This window comes from Nanorana parkeri, unplaced genomic scaffold (assembly GCF_000935625.1).
Source record: "Nanorana parkeri isolate BGI_ZX_2015 unplaced genomic scaffold, ASM93562v1 scaffold520, whole genome shotgun sequence".
NCBI classification, from domain to species: domain Eukaryota; kingdom Metazoa; phylum Chordata; class Amphibia; order Anura; family Dicroglossidae; genus Nanorana; species Nanorana parkeri.
Window position 1 is genome coordinate 386,809 of NW_017306788.1, and position 19,323 is coordinate 406,131.

At 42.5% G+C, this 19,323-nt stretch overlaps 1 protein-coding gene across 1 annotated transcript in view; it reads right to left on the reverse strand.

Annotated features, from left to right (window-relative positions):
- Positions 1-19,323, reverse strand: part of LOC108791013 (kinesin-like protein klp-3) — a 52,187-nt gene that overhangs the window by 5,627 nt on the left and 27,237 nt on the right. Inside the window, exon 9 of the mRNA XM_018561373.1 lies at positions 7,011-7,071. Within this exon, the coding sequence (XP_018416875.1) occupies positions 7,011-7,071 (61 nt within the window). The remainder of the gene's footprint in view (positions 1-7,010; positions 7,072-19,323) is intronic.

Genomic DNA, 19,323 nt, shown 5'->3' on the forward strand with positions numbered 1-19,323 from the left:
TCGGAAGCCCGCCGATGACAAAAGTCTTGCGATGGTTGTAAGGTGTGTGCCCAGCATTAGACTGTCGGGTTAATAAAAGCAGTCTAAAGGTGCCCATACACTGCTCGATTCTCGTACGAGAATCGCCGGAAATCCCGCGATCGTACGAGAATCGAGTAGTGTGAACGAAGACGTGCGACCGTTTCTACTGTACGGTCGCACGTCTTTTGTCGAACCAGCATGCTCGTGCATTGAATCGTACGATTGTCGGCGGGTTTCTAGCCTGCTCGTTCGAAAACAAAGGTGTGGGCAAAACAGGGCGATGACTCATCCTGCTGTCTCTCCACAGAGGAGAGAGGGGAGGGGGAAACAGCTGATTGCAGTTTACTGATTTGAAACCTGACCCTGTGAGAGAGACGGATTGAAGATATTGTGGAGGGAATTTTGAACTTCTAGGCCTCTGGCCTGTAAAATAATCTATAAAATAAAGTATGAAAAACAGCCCTGTGACTCCTAAGAATGCACACACATGTACACCCCCCCCTGCACCTCCACATTACCACCAAAAACTCAAAATCACTTACAAAAGGTGGAAATGTCCTTTAAAAAGTTTAAACAATGGCTGCGGTTTGCAGCCTTGTCTCTATCTTCTCTCTCACACACTGTTTCGATGTGAGAGAGAGGAGATAGTGAGAGCTTCAGAACAATTGTCCACAGTAAGCACTTACAGTGATACACACTTCACAGTTACACTATGCTACAGATCACTGATTTTTACTTTCAACCGTGCGATTTCAGTGTAAGTGCGATTTCCCAGTTTTATCGTTGTGATCCGCAGTGTCATCCGTGCGATTTCACAGTCTCAGCAGTGTGATCTGTAGTGTCAGTGTGATTTCAGTGTCAGTACATTGAACAGTCTCATCAGTGATCCGCAGTGTCACTGCAAATTTCAGTGTCAGTGCATTGAACAGTCCCATCAGTGATCTGCAGTGTCAGTACGATTTCAGTGTCAGTGCATTGAAAAGTCCCATCTGTGATCCGCAGTGTCAGTGTGATTTTAGTGTCAGTGCATTGAAAAGTCCCATCAGTGATCCGCAGTGTCAGTGCATTGTACAGTCTCATCAATGATCCGCAGTGTAATCAGTGTCATTTCAACGTGTCAGTGCATTGTACAGTCCCACTAATAAAAATGTTCTAAAAAATGTACAGCAGTGAGGAGGCATTTCAAATCCTCAGCATGTCTGGTGAGAGTGATGGAGAGGCCTCCCTGTCAGATTCTGGATCAGAGTATGAACCTGTGGAGGGCAGCGGTTCAGCATCCTCTGATTCAGAAGAAGACATTGTGCTCACTAAAAGATCCAGGCGTGCTGTCCAACATCCAGCTGGCATGCAGCAGCCAAGTACCACTACCACCGTTCATCCCCAACATCAGCCACAAAGAATCAGGGCCCAAAGATCCAATGCTAACATAACAGAGGCACTTTCTAATCCTGAATGGCTACCCTCACATTCTGCAACAACGGTCATTCCCCCATTTACTGCCAATCCAGGAGTCGAAATGGAGAATTTTACCGCAATACAATTTTTTAATTTGTTTTTTTACTGATGACCTCTTCAATTTAATTGTAAACGAATCCAATCTTTATTATGAGCAGTTCGTTGCAAGCAATCCCCATTCCTCCTATGCCAGGCCATTTGAGTGGAGGCATCTGACTGTTCCTTAATTTAAAATCTTTTTGGGCCTGTCAGGGACCAGAGCACCTCCAGGTGGCGCTGGAACCAAGTCCTGCAGTTCCTGTGCTCACCTGCGGGTGTCTCCCAGCTGTCTGCAATTAGTCTCCACTTGGTGCTGGCCTGGGAGGGTATTTGGCCCCTTCTCACAGTGAGGATGGTGCCTCAGTATTGTCGCCATAATCTGTATTCTTTTGCCTGTATCCTGTTGCCTGTATTCTTTGCCTCCTTGGACCCTGACTCCTGACTCCTTCCCCTGAGGTCTCCTGATCTGTGGCTCCCCTCTTGTTGCCCTGCTCCCCAGGTTAACTTGCCCTGTTATACTCTGTGTGTGATTCTGCTGTTTAGTTTTGCTATTTTATGTTACTTGTGGGTGTTGGTGGGGTTGCTTGCGTTTATATGAGTTTGTTATGTCTAATAAACTATAAGTTCATAAGCCTTGTTTGGTGTGGTCAAGTATTTGGTCCTTCTGTATAGATAGCTGCACGCAGCGTGGGGCACCTGTGCACGGTATCGTGATACTAACACTCAATATGGGACTCACCCAAAAAAATTAGCTGAATGCGTACTGGTCTACAAACCCAATCCATCGTATGCCCCTATATTCTACAACGATGTCCAGTACAAGATATAAAATGAAAAAATTATTTTTTTCTATACAAAGTTATCAATTACTAAGATATACAGGTGAAACTCGAATAATTAGAATATCGTGCAAAAGTAATTGCAGTAAGTGCTGCAAAAGGGGCCCAAACCAAGTACTGAGTACATATGCATGCTTGTACTTTTCAGAGGTCCGATATTGTTCTATGTACAATCCTTGTTTTATTGATTGCATGTAATATTCTACTTTTTTGAGGTTGTGGATTTGGGGTTCTTGGGGTTTTCATGAGCTGTAAGCCATAATCATCACAATTATGACAAATCACGGCTTGAACTATCTTGCTTTGCATGTAATGAGTCTATCTCATATATTAGTTTCAACTTTTAAGTTGCATTAGTGAAATAAATGAACTTTGCACGATATTCTAATTATTCGAGTTTCACCTGTACACAGGAAGTTTGAAGGTGGGATAAAGGGGGGAGCAAGGAGCAAGAATCCAGATTGCAGCCCTGGGATACCACTTCCTGCACCTAAGTATCCGTCATGCAAGTTGTCTGAGTGACCCCCACACAGGAAATTGAGGGCTCAACTGCATGCCAAGGAATGCTTTTCTGCATGTTTAGCAGACTAAGTGCAAGACCTAGAAGACAGACTAGGAATTGAGAAGGAGAGTCTCAACAGGGAAGTGGCGAAACAAGAGGGAGGTTTCTTAACAGAGAGAGAGTTCTAGGCTTCCTTTTCTGAGGAAAAAACGTGCTCTTGATGTCAGTAATATCCTAGATAAATAGCATCTAGAAACAATACAAAGACATATTGTCCCTCGAAGATCATGCACAACAAACACATCTGATACAAGAAGTCCACAGCTCAGCACCATAACCAGGGTGCCCACACATGAGTACTGACAGGAAAATCGTGCAATCCAGGAAGCTTTTAGCAGGCTGGCACAGCTGAAATTAAAAATTACAGCCATTTGTCCATGCATACTTTGTGGTTAGACAAAACACAATCACAAGCAGGAGCTGTCAATACAATTAATGTAAAGAATAAGACTACCACAATAAGGAGAAAATAAATTGTCAGATGTGGGCTAAATAGGCACAGACCAAAATCAGTGTGAACGATTCTTCTTTAAAGGAGAACTATGAGGTGAGTGATTTTCACTCATCCTCATAGTTCTAGCCGACCTGTGACAATGAAACTGTCACAGGTCAGCTCAGTAGCTCGGGAAGTGAGCGAACCCATACCGGCGCTCGCTCGCTTCTCGATCCTGTTACTGCAGAGAGCTGTGGCAGGGGTGGGACTGGATTCCCCCCTCCCCTGTCCGATCCTCCAGCGCTGACTGGCGAAACGGATGGGGGAGGGGCGGGTACAGCTCGCTCTGCCTCTGGATAGGCAGAGCCAGCTGTCATGCAGCATGCAGCTTGGCGGATCCAGACATAATTGTTTCAGCTGCGGCGTCTCAGTATACCGCAGTATATACAGTAGCTGTAGCTCGCGGTATACTGAGCTTTGGGTGACGGGAGGAAGCTAGTTTGTGTCCTCCCGCTACCCTTAGGAGAACTATGGGGGAAAGAAACCCCATAGTTCTCCTTTAAGAAAGGGCATAGAGTTCATATCTAATAACAGATCCACAGAGGGATTCTAAACTGAACCAGAGAAGTCCAGTGTGTCAGTTAAATTTAGCAGTGAATGGGGGGGAAGAGGACACTAATGGCCCATGAGTCAGAGGTGGTCCCCAGCAGAAGGTGAACCAGACCATAAGGAACCGACTTGATACAAGAGCCAAAAAAGACCAAGTCCTGAAGTGCACTTGCTCAAGTAGAGTCACCCCTCATATAATCGACAGAGATAAAAGTAAAGGCAAAGCAAACAAGGCAATGAGAGGGCCTGTAACAGGGTTCCAGCCAGTGCCTTTCCCACTAAAGAACACATAGAGGCCATAGAGAAAGCAGCAGGAAACCTACTGGTCACTCAGAATGATGGGGAGAGCACTAAACATCTGTGTTAGGGCATGTATAGCTGCAGGGGAATACATTAAAGGAGAACTATGGGGTCAGTGTTTTTCCCCATAGTTCTCCTTAGGGTAACGGGAGGACACAAACTAGCGTCCTCCCGTTACCCTAAGCTCAGTATACCGCGAGCTACAGCTCGCGGTATACTGAGACGCCGCACCTGGAGCGGATCCCGACGTAGATGACGGGATCCGCCCAGCTGCGTGAGTGACAGCTGGCTCTGCCTATCTAGAGGCAGAGCCAGCTGTACCCGCCTCCTCCCCCTTCCGTTCCGCCAGTCAGCGCTGGCAGATCGGAGCGGGGAGAGGGGAATCCAGCCCCTCCCCCTGTCACGGCAGAGAGCCGTGACAGGATCGAGAGGTGAGGGAACCCGGTATGTGTTCTCTCACCTCCCGATCTACTGAGCCGACCTGTGACAGTCTCATTGTCACAGGTCGGCTTAGAACTATGAGGTGAGTGGAAATCACTCATCTCATAGTTCTCCTTTAACCAGGAAGGACTTAAAATCTAAACTCCACAAATAATATCTGTCAATAGGAGCAGGCATATAAAAATCTACAACAGCTTAACAATAGCCACAGGAGACTCTATGAGCGTTTGTGTGCGGATTTTAATAGTGGGTGCTTAGTAGAGTGTGCTATAGGCATGAATGGAAAAAGAGCTGCCTGCACGTTCACTGAACCACTAGATAGCAGCCGTATCAATCTGCATTACAACACAGTAAATCTGTCACAGCCCAGCTACTGCATCAATGTAATGGCATGATGTTTATGACAAGCATACATTAGGTGTATTGTATTTGTGAGCTGAATCTATGTGCCAGGTTCCTTAATCAAGGAAGGAAAGTGTGCACGCCCCAGGATAAGCATCAGCAATGCCCAGCTGCTATATAACTTTTGCGAGCGCTTCTGCTCCTTACTGAGTAAATAGTATGTCATCAGTAGCCAGGGAGAATGAGGAGGAGGGAAATAAACAGTGACAGTTTTTCCCAGTAAACCCGAGGAGACAAAAAAAAAATGAAAGCTCTCTCATGTGGCCAACTTGTAAAGTACACAAAGTGTAACAACCACAGGTAACCATAGCAACACCCTAAAGCCTTGTAATGTACAGGTCCTTGTAACTGCCTGGAGGAACCAGGAACATAAGTGACATCAATGTAAAAGACAAATGTCAATAATTTTCTGCATAAAGCCAGTAGTGTGATAGAGAGAAGGACAGGAATCAATTCACTTTATCACAGTGCTCTGCTAATAAACGTCATCAGACAGTTTTAGACACAATATAAGGAAGAATCCCCAACACAGCATTAGCCTGCCACATTCACTTATGAAGATAAGTCTCCAGAGATGGAGGTCAGTGAAAACTGCCTTGGCTCTGGACTGACTGGGATCCTTGTTTAGATGGAGGGTTTGTCCATATCTGGCCCTGAATTAACCAGTAGCTGTAGATAATGGTAAAACTTCAAGAAATTCAGGGCCTTTGCATAGAGATCATTGGCAAAAAACTGGGAAAACCTGCGTTTCTCAGCCAACTGGAGAAAGTATCCAGGATTTTACATTATCCAGCATGAATCTACCAACACCATTGGCTGATTGGGGAAACTATCCAGAATTACATAGATCCGGCATGAATCTACCAGCAGCTGTTGATAGTAGAAAGTCTTCAAAACAATCAGAGAACAGCAAAGCTGAAGAAAACACGTCCACGTCCGAAGAATACTAGCAGAAAGTAGTATTTGTTCTAAGACAGTTGTACTGTACTCCTCTATGAACATGTTCACTAGCGTGTTTTGAAAGGTTTTACAGTACGTTAGAGTGTAACTGTCTGAGCTTGGGGCCTTACCTGGTTTTTTGATTTTAACTGCACATAGATATTTTTCTTTTTAGGTCTGTATGGCTGCCTTCAAAAGTTTGGCCATACCAGGCTTGTTTGGCGGATAGTTTTCTCCTCGATGCATTCGAGTGTGGTCAGTTGGAGTTGATGTTGCATAGTGAATTATAGTAGGTTTTAAAGATTCGGGCAATATCATGGGAGCTATAGGCTATATGCCACCATTTTCCTTGATGTGAGAAATGTTTCACTACCGTGTTTGTGTTTACATCATACTAGCAATGATCATTGCTGAAAGAGATGCTGATAGACTGACAGCTACATGTGTGAGCTGGCAAGGACTGTACTACCTAGTACAAATTAGGTACATCCTATGTTCTTCATTTGTTAATAATAATCAATGTTATACTCTGTTTGCTTTGTTGACAATATTTGCTCCCAATGTTGGAGAGCAGCCCTTCACAGTGGGAAATATACTCTGAAATGTATGTGTTACAATTAACACCAAAACTTTTTTTAGTTTTAGATAGAGTGTTTAAGTGTTGAAACTCTTGTTAGGTTTTTATTGCTGACTGTTTTCCCACTGGAGAGATTTGTTTGGTGGTTTTTATTTTTCCAATTATAATCTATGGAGTACATAGTGCCTCGCTGTTAGCTGCAAAGCACTAATCTAAATATAAAGCACTTTAAATTAGGGGTAAGGACTGCTACAGGTAAAAAGAAATGTTCCACTTTTCTTGATACTGAAACCTGGTACTACTATCGGTGCTAACTGGAATCCCAGTACCATGTTGGGTTTTTTTCAAGTATTGTAAACATTTTATACAATAATGACCTTATTATATGCTTACCTTTGTAATATATTTAATATTGTCTCTCTTTTGACATATGCGCAGAAGCTCTCTAATGGATCTAAAGGAAAAAAAAGAAAATTAAATAACAAAATGAATTGTTTACGTGTGCGCCAGAAACAGGATCAATATGTGCTAATATCTCCGTAATACCACAGTATATACAGTAAATTCCCAGTTATCTGGCACCCACAGGGATCGGTAGGTGCCGGATAACTGTAGTTTGTGGTTGCTTGAGAGTTAATAATAACTCTCAAGCAATCACACTCCCCCATGGCGTCCACAGAAGTGATGCAATACGCGTCGCTCCCGGGCCCATAGAACGGGGAAGAGATCGCCGAACGGACGCTCGCCACTCTACTTTCCAGCTTCCTGCCAACACCCAAGATGCGGAGCAGCTGAGCCTGGGAAACACGGTGGGGATGTTGGGTGGAGGGGGGCGGCCACTTTACCGGATCGTAGAAGAGATCTGGTGGCTCAGTTGCAGCCAGAATTGCTTCTACTGTAAATCTGGCCACGAGCTGTATAAATACGAACAGAGTCCCGGTGGCTTTTAGCCTGTTTAACCTCTTAAGGACCCATAATGTAATTATCCCTTCATGGGTTGTGAAGGGGTTAAACAGGAACAGTCTTTATTTTTTAAAAGGCAGGTTGCCAAGGCAATCCAACAAAAATAGCTTATCATCAGCATACAATAAAATAAAGTTTGCTTATCTCCAGCATAACATAAAACAGAGGCTCACCGACTTAAATCTTGCGTGCAGGTATAACACCAGAGTTTAGTAACTTCTCACACAACAAACAGTTCTCAGCAAAGCCCAGACCAGTTCAGCAGCTCACACAGCTTTCTCTGCACACCTGTGCTACTACAACTCCTCCACAGGTTCCTCCTGCCTGGCAGTTAACACTTTGTTGCCCCTTTAAGGGACCACAACCCAAATAGAGGGGGCACATACCGACCTTCCAGGACCCACCATCCCTGGCATCCTGTACATTATATATATATAGATCTAATATAGATCTATATATATATATATTAGGGTTGCACAGATACCAAGTACAGTACTCAGTACAAGTACCAGTACATGTACTGATACTTTTCAGCTCCAAGACTACCATAGAGAAAAATTCAAAAATTAGAAGGCAGTTGTCTTTTGTAAGGAGCACACAGAGCTCCTGGAATTTGTACATCTCTGTTTTAATGTAGGATTTTGTTTTTATAAATATAAATAAAGGGATGCACAGATACCAGTTTTGCGAGTACGAGTACTGGTACATTTTTGTTTATTGTCATGTGACAGTTTTTCTAAAACAATACAGACTAATCATTTCAGGACAGTGGTGGAGTGCCAGAGCCAGGTCCCAGCTGCAACCCCTGCAACTCTGGTAGTTCTCAGGAAAATGCCAAGTATCTGCACTGGTACTCGAAAAGTATCTGTGCATCCCGGGGACAAGTGTAGTACAAAGGTTGTCCTCTAGGGGGAAGGGCTGAGAGGGCTGGAGGCTTGGAGGTAACAAGCCCAGCTGAAGCTAGCTGGCTTGTTAGGGCCTCTACAAGTACTCCCAGCCTCCTAAGGAAGGAGCTCCTCCCTGGAACCAGTATATGTGTCTGGCGGACTGGGGAGCAGTTCACCTGTGTGGTGAAAAACAGCCTGTGTGGCAAAAGGCAAGCCTGTGTGGCAAGAGGACAAAGGAAAAGCCTGTGTGGCAAGAGGACAAGCCTGTGTGGCAAGCGCTTTGAATACAGCCTGTGTGGCCAGACATTTTTGTTAAAGGAAAGTGTCCTTAATGTGCTACCGTTTGGAGCTGCATCCTCACACTGTGTACTACATTATAAAATCTCATACCTTTCTGGGCACTAACTTATCCCCCCCTCCAAACACACACACCCAACTAACTGCCGTGCTAGTTAAAAATATCCTAATCTAAAAGTTCCATTAACTTACCTAAATCCATGGTCACGGATGCTTGAGCCTTCACATTTCTGGACTGCAGAGTGGGTGGGTCCCTCTTTGGGTGCCTACATCACTGTTTTTCGGTGATGTAGGCACTGCCCATTGGTTGCCCATCTTTACAGGCTCCTAAAGACTGTACAGTGGTTTAATCAGGTACTTGTTCTTGGCACCAGCAAGGGACAAGTGATGGTAGACTTGGGTGACTAAAAAAGGGGTTTTAAATTCATTTAAAAAGTTTTTGGTTATTGGGTGAAAGAAGGGTGGGGAGGAGGTTTTACTTTGTCCAAACATGGGATTTAAAACAAAAACATTAACAACTGTTAATTTTATGAACTGCTTTAGAAAACTTACAGGGTTATTCACAAAAGGGTGAAGAGTTTGGAGAAGGCAGGAGAAGTGGACAATCTAGGACAAAATAGCTAAACTGGAATGAGCTAAATTGGAGAATTTTTCCAAATCAGCTATTTTGTCCTAGATTGTTCACTTCTCCTGCCTTCTCCAAACTCTTCACCCTTTTGTGAATAACCCTGTAAATGTCATTCAGCTAGGCTTTTCGTCAACTTCTCATTGCTTTCTGAGAATGTAGTCACAAAAACTAGTTGTTTCTAGACCAAACAAAAAACATTTACTATAATTGTTTTTTTCCCCAACAGCCCCACATACAACACAACTCTGTTAATTAGTTTAACTTCTTAGTTACATCGATAACATGCTTTTTGTATTCCCATCTGGTGGTAAGCAAGCATTATAGTATTGTATATTATCACTGTTTCTTTTATAATAAATGTTATAAATCCTCTAACATGCATGCCTATTCCACAACTTTAACTTAGTAGAACATGTTATTTAAGGTGGACCTTTTACTCAAATTCACATTACCTATAGTTGTGCTCAAAAGTTTGCACACTCTTGGAGAATTGGTAATATATGTACCATTTTTAAAGAAAACATGAGTGAGCAGGCAAAACACATTTCTTTTATTTCTTATGGGATTCATATTCAACTGTAGCTCATAACAGAATGGCACAATCATAAAACAAAACATGACAACAAATATAAAAAAATGAAATTACCCCTGTTCAAAAGTCTGCATACCCTTAGTTCTTAATACTGTGTATTGCCCCTTTTAGCATCAATGACAGCATGCAGTCTTTTGTAATGGTTGTCTATGAGGCCTTGAATTCTTCCAGGTGGTATAATTGCTCATTCGTCTTAGCAAAATGCCTCTAGGTCATGCAAAGTCTTTCATTGTCTAGCATGAACCGCACATTTGAGATCTCCCCAGATTGGCTCAATAAAATTAAGGTCAGAAGACTGTGATGGTGACTCCAGAACCTTCACCTTTTTCTGCTGTAACCACTGGAGGGTCAACTTGGCTTTGTGCTTAGGGTCATTGTTGTGCTGGAAAGTCCATGAGCGTCCCATGCGCAGCTTTCATGCAGTAGAATACTATTTGTCTGCCAGTATTTTCTGATAACATGCTGCATTAATCTTGCCATCAATTTTCAAAAGATTCCCGTGCAGATGCGGCTCTAGACTTTGCGTGGCCTTAGGCGAAACTTAAACATGAGGCCCCCCTCACAACCTTAATGGAAAATTGATGGCTGTGTGGGGTTTTAGGAGGCTGTGGGTTTCAGGAGGCTGTGCTTTTTATTTTTTTTTAACTTTTAAAAAAAATGTTGTATTTTTAATTTTAGTTTATTTAACTTTATTTTTTTTGCATTTTTACTTTTTATTTATTTAACTTTTTTAATTTTTTTGTATTTTTCTTTTTAGTTTATTTAACCTTATTTTTTTAAACTTTTTTTATTTTTAATTTTAGTTTAACTTTATTTTTTGAAACTTTATTTTTATTTTTTTTACGTGATTGCTGGGAGCAATAGCCAGCCTGCTATTGGATATTTCAAATTGCAATAGCCAATAGCAGGCTGGCTATTGTACCCACCCACCGCCTGCTGTCAATCACCAGAGGAGGGAACTGAAGGATAAAGTTCTCCATCAGGTCCTCCTGTGCTGATTGACAGCAGGTGTGGGTGGATGCAATAGCCAGCCTGTTATTGGGTACTGCAATTTAAAAGAGCCAACAACAGCTGCTAGAATGGGGGCGATCGCGCGGCTGTCAGCAGGAGAGGAGCACGGAGGGGTGAGTAGACGGCACAGGGGGAAGTTCGCAGTCTGTCAGAGGTTTCTCCTTACAGTCTGTAATCGGCTGCATGTCCCCTCAGACACAGATCACTGCAGCCGATTACAGACTGTAAGGAAAAACTGCTGACAGTCTGTGAGGCTGCATGCTAACATTTCTCCGCCCCCCCTCAACAGCGTCCTTCGGAGGTGACAGGAGTCCTTAATGCTGCGGTGCGCAGACAGCATTAGAAGCCCTGTGTTACGTACCTTATGGGAGACCGGATGTGAGAGGAGGCTTCCCTTGCACCTTGTGTCCTGGGGGACTCTGGGGATGGGAACAGAGACCAGAGGGACAACAAGTGGCAGGAGTGCCAGTGGTGTTGAGCACCGCCGGCTGTCACTTTCTCTCCTCCCCGCTGGGACACAGAGCAGCGCCCCCACCGCCAGTGGTGTTGAGCTCCGCTGGCTTTCACTTTCTCTCCTTCCCGCTGGGACACAGAGCAGCGCCCAGCGGGGAGGAAATCTGGGATGCGCCGATGTATCGGCAGGAAAATTGCACTTTCGGCATTTAGCATTTTCAAGGCTTTGGATATCTTTTTATATTCTTTTCCATCTTTATAAAGTTCCATTACCCTGTTACGCAGGTCTTTTAACAGTTCCTTTCTGCTCCCCATGGCTCAGTAACTAGCCTGCTCAGTGCATCCACATGAGAGCTAACAAACTCATTGACTATTTATACACAGACACTAATTGCAATTTAAAAGCCACAGATGTGGAAAATTATTCCTTTGATTGCCATTTTAACCTGTGTATGTCACCTTGTGTGTCTGTAACAAGGCCAAACATTCCAGGGTATGTAAACTTTTGATCAGGGCCATTTGGGTGATTTCTGTTATCATGATTTAAAAAGGAGCCAAACAACTATGTGATAATAATTGGCTTCACATGATCACTGCCAGGGTATGCAATTTTTTGAGCACATTTGTAAATCAACAGGAAATACATCGGCAATACAGTGACTCTGTTGCTATGTTTGAAAAAAAAGCATCCTTTCAAAGAAAACAGTTGAAAACGTATCTGCTGCACCACCACCACCACCCATGCAGCCTTTCTTTGCTGTGTTGAAGACACAAGCTTGCTCAAAAATATTTAGCAATCAACACTTCTGAGAGTGTCAGATGCTGGCATCTCCATGGTACTCTGTGGTTTTCTACACCAAACTATACGTCATTTCAGGATAGTAGAAATGTAGAGCCAGTGGAAGGAAACCAAAGCGTGCAACAGGGGTTCAGGCACCGGACCCACCTAGGAGTTTGCCAGATGCTAAAGATCTTTCAGAAAACTTAGATCTTCATTGCAATGGGAGTTTGGTAGTGCAGGCAGTGGTATGGGTAAGTATTAATTGCTTTATTTGCACTGATGTCTTTTTTTAATTTTTTGAAATGTAGCAACAGAATCACTTTAGTAAATCATATTATTCTAAGAGAAAAGGAACCACTTGATCATCACACATAACCTGCTACTTCTTTGCTACCAGCTTGGACAACTTAGAACACATGAGCTACCAATAAGTACAGACCGAAGAGTTATTGCTTTTAAACAGATAGAACTTGTCGAGTAGGCATGCTAAAGATAATTAGCATGGCACAGGAAGCAAAGCCTGTTTATTTGATCTGCAAATATGGCATCTGTTGTTTACAGATTGAGACTATCAGGTTTGTAGAAATGGATATCACAGAGGTTGCATCTGAGTCCCCTTTATCACCATATATACATGTAGAATGTAATTCAAGTCTTGTTTAGTCTTGGAGTCAAATGTTTACATGTAAGGAACCTTTGGATAAAATCGACTGAATAAAATTACAAACTATACACAGAAAAAGGGTTTTTAATACAGAAATTCTAAGTAAGAAGAAAAACCAAGCAATCAGTGAGCTACTCATGCTAACAAACACTAAGGCCCTGTTCACACCTAGGCATTTTTGAGCAGTAGAAAAAGAGCTTCAAAATACCCAACACAAGAAATCCCATAATTTTCAATGCCTCCTGTTCACAACTGAGCAGCAAAACGCCAGCAGCAAAATGCCAAACGCAGCTGAGCTTTTATTTGGCTGTTTGCCGCTCGTTTTTCCATCATAGACTTCAACTGAATCGCCAGGAAATGTGCGACAGAAGCACTTTGCAATTGTCCATTGAACGTAATGTCTCTTAAGCGCTTTAGCCCGCGCAAAAATATACAAAATGCGCATAAATGTAAAAAAAAGCTACAAGAAAACACGCATATAAACACGCAAAAATGATAATGCCTTAGTGTGAACTGGGTCTAAAACATTGCTAAAATCCAGACCACTCAGTTTAGCTTACTCTGAGTTACTCTTGTTATCCACTTTCTGTATGTGAGAGACAGGAAGCAACATGTGGTGGGTGTCCTTGGGAATATCTCTTCTGCATCTAAGCAAGCATTCTCAAATTAACAGATTTCTGACAAATTTCTGGAGTGGACAGATAAACTACAGCAATGCATGATGAGAAACATAAGTACTCAACAAGCACTAGGAGAGGCATTGTGAGAAGGCTTGCATACTTACCTTTTTGCCAGTGGTTATGTCCATGAATTAACCCTGCTGGCACCTGTCTTGTCTGCCTCCTATCCAGAGTGCCCGCCATCTTGTATGCCTCCATCACTGCACAATATGTCTTCCCTTTTACCTATCTTGGGTCTGCTTGCGACATTCTGAAGCCAGAGTATATGTATAGCTTTATGTATTGAGTCCTGGGGGCAACCTAGCGCCAGTAGCCCTGCTTGCCTTAAAGAAAGGAGAGCTCATAAAGGTTAAAGTGACATTAAACCCTCAGATTTTTTAACATAAAACAATACTGTAATGTGTGCCTTACTGTAATCCATGGTTGTTTCCCTTCTCTTTGCTGCTCTTCCTTTTAAATCTGTATCTGTTCTCATGCTGGGCAGAACTTCTGTTTTGCAGCAGACTGCCTTGTCTCTGAAATGGATACATGGTGTCTGTGTGCAGGTTCACAACCTGAGCAAGCACTACAGGAAGAGGCACTCAGCTGCAAAGGGAAGTTCTCCCCAAGCATGAGAAGAGATGAGGATTTAAAAGGAAGAGCAGCAAAGAGAAGGGAAACTACCATGGATTACAGTAAGGCACACATTACAGTATTGGTTTATGTTAAAAAAAATCTGAGGGTATAAAGGAGAACTATGGGGTTAAGTCTTTTCCCCATAGTTCTCATTAGGGTAACAGGAGGACACAAACTAGCGTCCTCCCGTCACCCTAGGCTCAGTATACAGCGAGCTGCAGCTCGCGGTATACTGAGACGCTGCAGTGTATCGCGAGCAGCTGCTCGTGGTATACTGAGATGCCGCTGCTGAAGCGGATCCCGACAATTGTGCCGGGATCTGCCCAGCTGTGTGACTGACAGCTGGCTCTGCCTATCTAAAGGCAGAGCCAGCTGTACCCGCCCCCTCCCCGTCCGTTCCGCCAGTCAGCGCTAGCGGATCGGAGTGGGGAACCCAGCCCCTCCCCTGTAACGGCAGAGAGCCGTGACAGGATCGAGAGGTGAGCGAACGCCGGTATGTGTTCGCTCACCTCCCGATCTACTGAGCCGACCTGTGACAGTCTCATTGTCACAGGTCAGCTAGAACTATGAGGTGAGTAAAAAGCACTCACCTCATAGTTCTCCTTTAATGTCACTTTAAGCAACACTAGCCTGCTATTTACTCCAACTGTGTCTGAATCCAGACCTTTCCATTACTGGCAGAGGAAGTGAGAAGCCTCCCACCAAAAGTGGCACTGATTATAATAAAAGCACCTTCACCAGTAGAGTAAGGACAAGTTTAAAATATTAGTTGGTGTCTGCTATTTGTGTCCCTGTTGACAAGATTTATTCACTCCTTGTTTTGTCAAGAGGACATAATGAGATTGATGTATCAATGTTGTACCTATGTTGCAAAGTGACTGTTAGTAAATAATGTGAACCTGTGTTGACTATGATTACCTGTCAGGTTCTTGAAAAATCCAGCGGAAGTGAATGCAGGTTCAGCTTATTTACTAGCATTCACTTTGCACAATGAGCATACACTTTTCTAAATGAGCAGTTACTTTTCTAATTGAACAACTTGTAATCCTTTAGTAAATCCATTACCCCATTGTTGTGATAATTCTCCCTACATGGGAGCTTTAATTGTATTTCTATATGTCAAAAATCTTTAACATGTACAGTTGTTTTAACTGCTTTACAGGTTTCTACAGACTTTATAGAGTACTACACTTTATATTAGAATACATTGGCATTCAAGCTACAAAAGTCCAATATTAGAAGAAACTTAAAACAGAATATAAGTACTATTAATAAATGGCACTCACCTTCAATAAAAAAATGACTACTGTTCCAAAACTCTGTTGAATTTTATTTTAGTTAATTATTGGCATTCTATAAACCCCATTATTTTGCATTAGAATGTTAAAGCATTTGTTTTTATTCTATTCTGTGTGTAGTATTCTCCCTGAATAACAATTGCAGCATCAGAAGCCTGTGATCCCTTTTAAACCACTCAACTGGGAATAAATTAGCAGATGGCGTTCTTGGCAACACTAGAGCTAATGAATCCTATGGCACATTTAATATACTGGTGCACTGTTATAAAGCACTAAGATTGTTATTGAGTGACTAGAATTATGTGTTTAACTACATCGTAGCTGCAGAATCTGGTGAAAGTCATGAATTTAGAGTTTCCAAAGCTAAAATGGGGGTAATTGAAACATTTGCATAAAGCATGGAGTGTGGATGGATAAGCTTTGAAAGCTTGACCTTGCTGGTGCTCAGCATGATTCTCTTGGGTATGATAAATGAAACAGTGTCACGGACTTCAGAGGATGACACATGATCTAGCCAGCAGGTTACAGCGATATTTCTCATAAACACATGTTATTATAAATCTTTAGAAAATATGAATAGCTCTCAATGGGAAAACAATACTCTGAGATGTCATATTTGTTTTAATCACAACCAACAAATTTTTAGGGTATTTTATGACTCATCTTTTAGTTATTTTCTAAATAGAGACAGTTTTACTTATTCACATTTTCCAAGGCAATAGTAAGATTTTTTGTACTCACAGTAAAAGCCTTTTCTCTGAGTTCTTTGAAGACACAGCGGAGATCTTGATCTATCTCCCGATGGGTTATACTGCCACTGGCAGGAGTAGACTTAAGATGTAGACTTAAATGCTTTCAAAAGTCATACTTCTAAAGCCAGAGACTGTAAAGCAGGATGCAAGATTGGACCTTGGGACAAAGGTCTGGTTGAAGAGGAAGTTAACAGGAGATGTCTACCGCCTGCCTCACCACATCCATGGACCAAAGGCATAGAGGCCAAATGGGAACCACCAGAATGACCAGTATCCTTTCCAGTTCCACTCAACGTAGAAGTTGTGGAAGAAGTTTTAGAGAAAGAAAGGCATAAATTACATTGTACCTGTCCCATGGTGCCACCAAGGCATCTGTCGCATCCAGACATAAAGTTCTGCACTTTCATCAGAGCAGGGGAACTGAGCAATCAAGCCAAGGAGGCTTTAACCCTCCGGTTTACCTGCATTTGTTTCTCCAGCGAAGAGGGTGACTTGTTCCATTGTTGAAGAAACTCTCTACAGAATCAGCCTGCCAAGGGAAGTCTGGAAGAACCTGATGGTCTAGCACAGGAAGGAGACTTTTTGCCCTGGGAACTTAAAGCCCCTAGTAGTTTACTTAATACTTTTTTAAAGGCATGCATCGAACAGATAAATAGTCTTCTACATAGGGCAAACATAAAAGTCCCTTCTTATATTGAGGCTCCGTCGACTAACACATAAGCCAAATGGTTCTTTGATTCTGAATAGAGGAATATAAATACTTTAGACATGCATCAAGAACTGGATGGCACACAAAATGAGACACAATTGTCATCTGTTTGACACAATCAATAAGATGTGGGCCAACACTCGCTTCCGCTTGGTCAGCACTCACAGTCTTAGACGAATGAATGAAGGGGCATCACCAATAGGAATAGAAAAAGCCCTATTGAGGCAAGAAAGGGGAAACTCAAGTTCAAGGAGAACAGACCATGTTTTAAAAACAAAGGCATCCAGAAAAGGATAAAGTGACTAAAACTGTATATGCAGAGATTCTTAATCTTCGTTTATAAATCTGTCAAAAATAGCACATGCAGGATTAAATAGATACTGCAGAATCCCCTAAATTTAAAGCTGATCTTACAGTTTAAATTAAAAAGGCCAGTTTCTTTTTTTTTTTTAGTTTCAACAGGTTTTTTATTCATCCAGTAAAGTACTAGTTAAACGATGCACTGACACGAACATCGTGCGTGTGCATATATAGCGATGTAGACATTGGCATTGCTATACAACAGTTGTATCAACAGTAAACATGGCATACTTTTAGCAATCACCCAATTATTACTTAAACAGGGTGGAGGATTTACACTAGCGGGGCTACCGCCACCACAGTCAGGAACATAAAAGAAAGGATAAAGAGCTAGAATAGAGACAAAACAGTAGGGGGGGAAGGGGGGTAGAGTGGAGAGGGGAAGAGAAGCGGGAGCAGGTGTGACGCTCGGTCTAGCTCATTCCCAAGTCGGTCTTGAGGCAAGGGGTGGAGATTATTATAGGGTCAGAAGGCGTGTGTCAAAGGTTGTGTTTCACCCAAGGTTGCCATAGCTTTTCGAATTTAGGCATTTGGTCAGTAAGGCGCGCTGAGAGCTTTTCATGGGAGAAGGTCCAATTAATTCTATTTTTGGTGGCTTGAAAAGAGATTTTATTAGTTAACCAAGCACAAGCTATGGTATGTTTGGCAGCAGAAAGGACGTGGAGCATTAGCTTGAATTTAGAATGTGGAATGTTTGTGGGTTAAGGCCAGTTTCTTTTTGATGTTGAGACACCATAGGTGTCTGGAAATCAGCAGCTGGAGTAATGTATTCCTCCAAAGACCATAAAGATTCATCATCAGCTAAAGAATCTACTGGAAGGGCTCCAGCTACACTGGAAATATCAGGCATTGCCTCATCCGAAGCTATAGGAGGGGAAAGATGAGGGCAACCCTTGTTAGGGTAATGAGAAACAATTTGTAACTACTCGTGATAGACAAAACCTCCATAACAACAGAAAAATCACTTTTGTGTGAAAAGGGGAAGAAGAATCAATATACAATGAAGTGGTGAAGAAGAAGCCACTGATAAATATTTATCGGTTTTAGAGAAAGCAGAAACAAAAGTAACACAATCCTTCCCTTTTGCAATTTCTACCTTACAGATATAACACACAGAGACCAGAGTGGGTACATCATCAGATGTTCCAGCATAGTTGTCCTTCTGCCTGGGAGTAGATAAGGCAATGTACTTTGAAAATGTACTTTTTCCTAGAATTCTCACAACCCTGAAGAATCAGGAAAAAAATAGAACGAAATTGTGCCACTTTTCACAGGAGGATAACATTGCAGAGAGATATAGAGCAGAATTTGTCTCTAGCTCCTTCTTACCTCACAGTCAGCTTCTCCTTATTGCCGCAGGTGTCTTACAGCTGCGTAAAAGGAGGCCAGGAGGAAAGCTGAGGTGACACATGTATCCTCACTAGAGTTCCGGGAACACAAGATTGGGCTGCTTAAAGCGGCGAGGGAGTGCAAGTGTAAAAAGGCACAGTAAATAAAAAAGTGCGTCATAGTTTTTGTCTATGGCGGGAAAAGTTAAAAGCAGTGTAAAAAATACAAACAATAGTCTACAGAGTAATTAAAAAGAGGGAAGGCCCCCTGCAGGGAGAAAAACATGATTGGAGTACTTAAAACCTAAACAGTTCTGGCTTCAACACAAAAAGGAATCCCCAGACAAAACTAGGCTGACCTTAGAAATGGTAGCTGAAATACCTCACCATTGCAGGAAGAATCCACAGCGCAGTGACTTGGAAGGCCTGCGCTCTTTAATCAAAGAGATGAACTTGGGAACTCTGGACCACTGCAGGACGAATCATTAGAACTGAGACTAGAAATTACGTGCTTCCTTAACGTGACAAGCTTTAATTTTTTGCATAGTGTCTATTTCCCCTGAAAGGAGCAACAGAAATCTAGTGAGCTGATAGATTACTGTGCTCTCTGCCTCTGCTGCACTGTTACGAGTTAACATTGTTCCTAATTATGGACATAAAGGAGAGGTGTTGTATAGTCCTAAGACAT